This window comes from Chlorocebus sabaeus, chromosome 25 (assembly GCF_047675955.1).
Source record: "Chlorocebus sabaeus isolate Y175 chromosome 25, mChlSab1.0.hap1, whole genome shotgun sequence".
Lineage (NCBI taxonomy): Eukaryota > Metazoa > Chordata > Mammalia > Primates > Cercopithecidae > Chlorocebus > Chlorocebus sabaeus.
Genome location: NC_132928.1, coordinates 86809347 through 86816922, shown reverse-complemented (window position 1 = coordinate 86816922; position 7576 = coordinate 86809347). Strand labels below are relative to the sequence as shown.

Below are 7576 nucleotides of genomic sequence, written 5' to 3'. Positions count from 1 at the left end.
TTGTGGAGAGGTGAGGCAGGAACTGATGAGGGACTGGATATGGGTGGTGACAAAGACTCATTGTTCTCGTGTGACAACACTCAGTTACCAGCCCTGGAAGAAGCTCAGGCTTCAGGGTGAGATTATGACTTTGTTTCCTGAAATGATGAATTTGAGGTGCCTTTGAAACATCCAGTGGGAGTACTGAGGTGGCCTTGGGTATGTGGTGAGGAGCTTGGAAGAGACATCTGAGTGGCCTACAGTTATGTGTCTCAGGCTTTGGTATCAAATGGTAACCGAAGCCAAGAATGGGAGTGACTAGGGAGTGTAGACTGAGAAGAGAAGTATCTAGCCGCACTGGGTTTTGAGGGCCTTCACCACTTAGTGGGAAAAAGTGCACCAGAAGCAGGAGGAAAACAAGGAATGTGGTATTATTGCCCAGGGAAGGAAGATTTTCAAGAAGGAGGAACTAGAAAAAGGAACAACACTGTTGTGATTAGACAAGAAAATGTTCTTTGGATTTAATTGTTCATCCAAAAGTTATTTTTTGATTGACTCGATGTGCCAGGAACTCTTCTAGGAGCTGAGAATACATTAAAGAGGAAATTCTGTACTCTCCTGAACTACACATTCTAATACACAAATGGGATTAGAGCAAGATGGTGAAGTGGGGTGGGAATGCTATTTTGGAAAGGGTAATCAGTGCAAGTGTCTTTGATATGGTCACGTGAACAATTCCTAAACGAAGGCAAGGAGAACTCCATGTAAAAATGTGAGGAAAGCCCCCAGGCATCGGGAACTCAGCATTGAAGGATGCTAAGGTGGGATTGTGCTTGGGAATTTTGAACAAGGGGGCCAGTGTGGCTGGAGCAGAGTGAAGAAAAAGAAGTATATCAACACAGAAGATTGGAGAAATAGTCAGGTATCAAGGGCTTGGTGGGACCTTTGGCTTTTACTGGGTAAGAAGGGAAGCCCTAAGACATTCAGTGACACAGAGAGGATGGTTTATCGCTGCACTGCCCAGGGGATGGCTGAAGAAAAAGCCTGAGTAGAGTTTGTTGAGATGGACAGGGGGAATGATGAGTAGAATCAGATGTTCTGGACACCTCTCTGAAAAAGTAGAAGTGTGGTGGCTTGAGGGGAATCATTTCACTTCCTTGCATGTGGATTTGGGATTCTTCCTCTCATCCCAGAAGGGAATCCTAGAACAGGATCCTGGAGCCATAAACGCAACCCAGATATGGAAGGTCATATGAAATAGATGTCTGTCTATCTTCAGACCCAATGCCTATGAGTGAACTCAGATCTCATACATGTGTCTCCCAGCCCTCTCTCCTGGGTCTCAAGCATTCCTACGGACACCACACTCTCCTATGATCTTCTTCATTGCCCCAGTCACTTCCTTGTTTCTGAGGCTGTAGATGACAGGGTTGAGCAAGGGTGTGAGAACCGTATAGAAGACAGATACGACATCATCCTGGCCAGGAGAGTGGTAGGATGCAGGTAACATGTAGGTGTAGACAAGGGGCCCATAGAAGAGGTTGACTACTGTCAAGTGGGAGGAACAGGTGGCCAGGGCCTTCTGACGCCCCTCCACAGAGCGCATCTGAAGCACAGCCACCAAAATGAAGGCGTAGGAGGTGGTGATGAAGGCAATGGGCACCAAGAGGACCACCACACCTGTCACAAAGAGCACCTGCTCATAGGCCTCTGTGTCTGCACAGGCCAGCATCAGCAGTGAAGGCACTTCGCAGAAGAAGTGGGTGACCTTTCGTGAGCCACAGTAGGGGAACTGCAGGGTTAGCGAGGTCTGGATGGAGGCATTGAGGGACCCTCCCAGCCAGGAGCTCACAACCATGAGCAGGCAGACGCGACGGCTCATAAGCACTGGGTAACGCAGAGGGTTGCAGATGGCTACATAGCGGTCATAGGCCATGAGGGCCAGCAGGAGACACTCTGCAGCTCCCAGGAACATGAAGAAAAACATTTGTGCCCCACAGCCCCCAAAAGAGATGCTCGTCCAATCAAAGAGGAAGGCCACTATCATCTTGGGGACAGTGACTGAAGAAAAGAAGATGTCCAGGAAGGACAGCTGGCTGAGAAGGAAGTACATGGGCTTGTGGAGCTGGGCATCGGCCCAGATCAGGAGGACCATGGTGGCATTGCCAGCCATGGCGAGGATGTAGACCAGCACCACCATGCTGAAGAGGAACAGGTGCATCTGGCTCTCATTGAAAAGTCTAGTGAGGACAAAGCCAGTGGTGGAGGAGTGGTTCCAAGGCCCTCTGCCTGCCTCCTGCCAAGCCTCACTGTGGAAAGGAAAGCGAACCGGCTCACCAGGGGCTCAGATACATTCACTCAGAGACAGAGATGGGGCAAAGATGGCAAAAGGGCAACAACTAGGAAGGTCGGTGAAGAGGCAGATGATGAGTTTTGCAATGTCCTTATAAATTTTTTGTAGGGTCAACATTATTTCACAATGAAAAATTATTACAAAAAGCATGGTGTGCAGCCAAAGTAGTACTCAGAGGGAAACTCATAACTCAAAATACATGTGCTAGAAAAGAGAAAAGTGTAAAAACTAGTGATCTAATTTCTGTTTCAAAAAGCTGGGAAAAGAACAACAGCACATTACAATGTCCCATGTTTTTGAAAAATGCATAGTTAACAATATTCTTAACACTTCAACAAACAAATATGTGCACAGGAAAATATTGAAAACAAAACCATTTATTCTTATGCCTAACTTGAGGACTAGATCTACCAATACATGAATTACGTGGTTCAAAGTCCTTACTTGAGCATCCACGTGATATATTTCTTTGAGAAATAGGTTAGAGCCGCTGGGTACAGTGGCTCACGCCTATAATCCCAGCACCTTGGGAGGCCGAGCCAGGTGGATCACCTGAGGTCGGCAGTTTGAGACTAGCCTGACCAACATGGAGAAACCCCGTCTCTACTAAAAATACAAAATTAGCCGGGCATGGTGGCACATGCCTGTAGTCCCAGCTACTCAGGAGGCTGAGGCAGGAGAATGGCGTGAACCCGGGAGGCAGAGCTTGCAGTGAGCCGAGATCGCACCACTGCACTCCAGCCTGGGCGACAGAGCGAGACTCCATCTCAAAAAAACACCAAAAAACAAAAACAGAAAAACCTAAAACAACAACAACAACAAAAGAAATAGGTCAGAGCCCGTGTCTGTTGCTGACGTGTTGCATTTTATTAACTAGTGGAGCTGTACAGTCATCACAGTCTTTTGTTACCTTGGCCCTAAGGAATTCCAGACTTGGCACCTATGCTCTTCTGGAATTTTGACACTATGTTCTCATTCTCATACTGTTGTTCTCTTATCTTGATTTCAATAGTTTCATGATAGCTGAGTCCTATTATATTAATTAAGAAGATTTTCTTCTTGATAAATAAACTTCTTGATAAAGATTGGGCCTCTTTATAAATATAAATCTATGGAGTACGTGTTAGGAATACGTAAGCCAGGTCAGTAGTTTCCTTTGGGAGGGATCTGCACCCCTAAAGGGCTCCCTTCTGAAATTATATTTATTCAGGTAAAGTCAAATCTCTAGGAATTATGAGGTAAGCGATGATAGGAAATAAGTCACCTGAAGGCAGTTTTAGGAGCTGAGGATGAGGGACAAATTGGATTAACGACGCTGCTCCAAGGATGAGGTTGTGCTAGACGTGTTAAAGATCCATCCCCTGGCAAGTTCCCTGAGCCAAGAAGCTCTGCGGAAATCCTGGCCCCAGACTCCCGAATCCTAGGGAATGCCTTCAATTTTAGCTTTTATTTCTGCGTATGACTGATGGCAAATGGCTTAAATGAAGGGATTGAAGGGAAATAAAATGAACTTCCCAGTATGGTATTAAGGAGTTGAGAATATGAGAGAATAATGGAGCTGGTGGATACCACAGGGTCACTGGGACAGAGTACGAGGGGCAGCAAGTGTCCCAGAGGGACAGCACATCAGAGAAGTGACAAGGCTGTACAATCTATGGATTTCTCTATGGGTGCCTGTGCTTTTCAAAGCTCGAGCTCCCACTGTTCTGAAGTGTGGTACAAGCTGACACTCACTGACTAGTCTACTGCCCACATCTCACCACTGTATGGTCAAAGGTCAAAGGATCTTAGAAACTGGAACTTGCCGGAGGTCACAAAGACAGCAGAGAGAGCTGTGCCAGGAAGTGGCTCTCTCAGTGCTTGTCCTGGTTCTTCTTGCTATGCCAAGGAGCCTCTCTCATCTGTGGCCTTAAACTCCACCATTCTGAGGCTGCTCACAGCAGACACACAGATCCCTTAGATGTGAGTCAGACGTGTTCGGAGTGCGTAGCAGGGCCCACTCTAAAAGCCTGTCTCTGGAGCTGAGCACAGAAATTAACATGGTTAAACTCAAACTTTTGAGACATGACTTTGGGTGGAGCTAAAATATACACTGCACCTATTTTCTGTATTGTATGATAAGTTGCCATCTTGAGGACTCGTGGACCTGGGGAGGGACTGCACCTCCCAGGGTGAGCTAATTCCTGGAGATGGTAAATACCTTGCTTGTGAGCATGCCTTTGAGAAGCAAATCAACCAATTCCCGAGTCTACAGCCCCACCCACCTCCTTTTATGAGGTTCCCACAGTCAGTGACACCTTCCTGTGCTCAGTTATGATTCACCAGGTCCAGCTCCTGGGCAGTTAGAGGCCACCCATAGAGCCCAGAGCCCACCCAAATTATTCACACTTTCCAGTCCTAAGCCTGCTCAGCTGTTTACCCCCGTTTCTTCCCAGGGAAGACACAGCAAAGGCTTGGTCTCTGTTTCCTGCTCACTCCTTCTGCCTTCCCCGTGTGGCCCTGCGTGGTGTGTGTGCTCCTCCAGGGGATGTGACAAGCCACCGTTTCAATGCCAGTCACTTCCCGATCCACTGGCCTTGCCATACACGAATTAAAACGAAGCCTCGGGTACATTTAAATCTTTCCTCTAAAGATAGTTTTCTCACATGGCCCCTGTTTCGGTGTCTTGTAAGCACAGCTTGTCTTGTTTGGTGTCTCAAATGTCTCAGACCACTGTATTTTACATCTGGAAGGAGCTTAGTCCAATATCTATGTTATTGGTGAGAAGTGACAGCCTTGATCAAAAATCTCTTTTCTAAAGTTTACTTAATTATTTTGATACTTATTTTTGGTTAACAAATACTTGATCTTCTAAGCCAGGTCCAAAATAACTCGTAACTGTTCTGAAGTGGTTTTTCTCAGCCTCAGCACAGTTGGTACTTTGGAATGGATACTTCCTCACTGTGGGGCACTGTTTCGTGCATTGCAGGACATTTAGCAGCTTACCTGTACCTGACCCTGTAGATGCCATAGCAACCCCCTTCAGTTGTAAAAACCAAACATATCTCCAGACATTGCCAGATGCAGGGACACAGTCACCCCCAACTGAGAACCTCTGCAGTAGAAACTTACCATCAGTTACCTTTTTCCCCTTCCCTCGTTCTCCACCAAGGCAAATGAAAAAGGACAAGAATCCACACGTTTAAAATCTGCAATAATTTGACTCTGACTTGGCTGAATGTTCTTATCTGGTTTTATCTAGTATAAGGCATGTGGTTGAGTACCTGGTCTCCGGAGCCAGGCTGCTTGGGTTCAAGCCCCAGCTCCACAGTTTCCCAGCTATGTAACTTGGACAGGCTACTCAGCCTCAGGTTCCTCATTCCAAAAATTGTTGGGACTGTTTGGAGCATTAAGTGGTTTTAAATGTAGAGTGCTTAGAACAGAGTTTGGCCCAAGGAATGTGACATTTTGAGTTCAGCTGCCACTAACGTCAGCACTGTTACCACTTTTATAACCTCAGACCTTTGCTCCCGCTCTATCTAATCCCGCTCTTAGGATTATCATGCCCACTTCCCAGGGTTATTGTGAGTGTGGAGTAAGGAAAATGGTGAGATCATGCCTTTTCCAGAGGAGGTATTCAGTGAATGTTAGCTCTCTTATTCCTTCACTTAAGCAAATCAGTTTTGCAAAATCATCAGAGTTAACTCTGGTACTCACCGGCAGGAGCTCCTAGTCCCTCCCACTCGGAAGTTCCCCTTACATGCGCTTCATATTGTGAAACCTTGCAGGGGGATGCATTTGTTGTAGTTAAGTGAACTCCTCTGTCGCACTCCAGATCTCTCCACCTAGACTGAAAATTACCTGTGACCAGGGACTGCGCCCTTTCTGTTCTATTTCATGACAGATTGTGGTTCATGGTGGCCCTTGGTTAATGCTGGTGGGCCAAAGGAACATGTATAATGGGTAGACGAAAGAAGCATACACTTGCTCAAGAAAACACTGCTAGCCCTCACGCCACCTTCCATCACGGCCATCTGAAGTCGACATCCCTCCGGCTGGTGGGGCTGTGCATGAGTGCCTGCTCCCCGGAATGCGTCCTCGGTTGTCTTGGCACTGCTGATTTATCTTCTCAGGCAGTTTCTCAACATGGCAATGAATGCAGCACGTGCATGTGTGTATGTGTGTCTCATAATTACATTCAGGGAGATTTATTTTCTTTCACCCTGTTTTCCAGGAGAAACAGATCTATTTTTCTATTCCGTCCACCATACCTAGATCATAAGTGGTACACAATAGGTCTTAAAGAACCACTAGAATGAATGAAAAACAAAATCCTGGATGCAACTGACACATTTTGTGTTGTGGGCTACATCTAGCCCAAGATTTTTTTGTTGTGTTTTTATTCTCATTGGTTTTTTGGTACTGATGTGACTTTTAAAATTTCCCTACAGTTTTACAGATTTTTTTTGTTTTCACACAGCCTTGGTTTTTGCCATCTAAGATAGGCAGCTTATGGAGAAGGCCAGTGTTAATTCCAAAAGTATGAATGCTTATGTGCTTTGCTGGGGACTGTGTGTATGATAGTAAAACAATAAATCTTATTATCTCATTAAAAATGACAGTAAAAATAATAAATTATATTATCTCACTTTGCCTTAAAAAAGCAAAATTCCAGATAGTTGAAAATTTTAAATGTGGGAAAGTTTGACAGAGGAGAAGTTACAGAATTGTCTTTTTGTGACTTTTCATAATAAGCTTATTGTAATAAGCTAGCTGGGGCTGCATGGATGGGGTGGAGGGTTTAAATTATTTCCTATCTCTTATAGTTTCCATTGCATACTCACCTCAGATTGCCCTGATCCACAGTCTCCATGGGCATCTCGGTCTCTTGTTGACTTTTTTCCTTCTGCCTTGTCCTTCCTGGGCTCCAAGCTGTGGCTCAGAGCCTGAAGCAGGTCCCTTTGGGGGTCTACGTGAGGGGTCATGAACGCTGAGGTGTAAAATTTGTCTCTTTTCACACAGGGCACTCCTAAAGGCTCCCCATTTTCCCATAGAGCCCCTTTTTCTAAAGTATACTTTATCCACCTTTACTGCAATGAGGGTGAATTGCTGCCTATTCTTGGTGCTCTTCCAACTTCAGAATGCTGTGATTGCAAAGCTTCTGTCATTGAATTTTGCCCCATATTCCTACCCACAGACACTCAGATTGCACAGTCCTGTGTAGCACTTAGGAATTAGTTGTGCTGTTGAGACTTATAGGACACG

General features: G+C 45.7%; 1 protein-coding gene across 1 annotated transcript; it reads right to left on the bottom strand.

Annotated features, from left to right (window-relative positions):
* Nucleotides 1-1321: 1321 nt before the first annotated feature.
* Nucleotides 1322-7296, bottom strand: LOC103247609 (olfactory receptor 2Z1-like). The gene is made up of 3 exons (XM_073011413.1): nucleotides 7156-7296; nucleotides 6330-6451; nucleotides 1322-2288 (listed from the first exon to the last, which is right to left on the bottom strand). Exons 1-3 carry the CDS (start codon nucleotides 7294-7296, stop codon nucleotides 1322-1324), a joined length of 1230 nt encoding a protein of 409 aa, XP_072867514.1.
* Nucleotides 7297-7576: the final 280 nt, after the last annotated feature.

Bases quoted from the DNA above. Each gene is read 5' to 3' on its own strand.
- LOC103247609 (XM_073011413.1), bottom strand. From the start codon at position 7,296: ATGACCCCTCACGTAGACCCCCAAAGGGACCTGCTTCAGGCTCTGAGC. The intron at 6,452-7,155 runs GTGAGTATGCAA...TGCCATGTTGAG, and splicing joins GTGGATCAGGGCAATCTGAG to AAACTGCCTGAGAAGATAAA. The intron at 2,289-6,329 runs GTGGCGTGAGGG...TCCTTTCCACAG, and splicing joins TCAGATGGCCGTGATGGAAG to TGAGGCTTGGCAGGAGGCAG.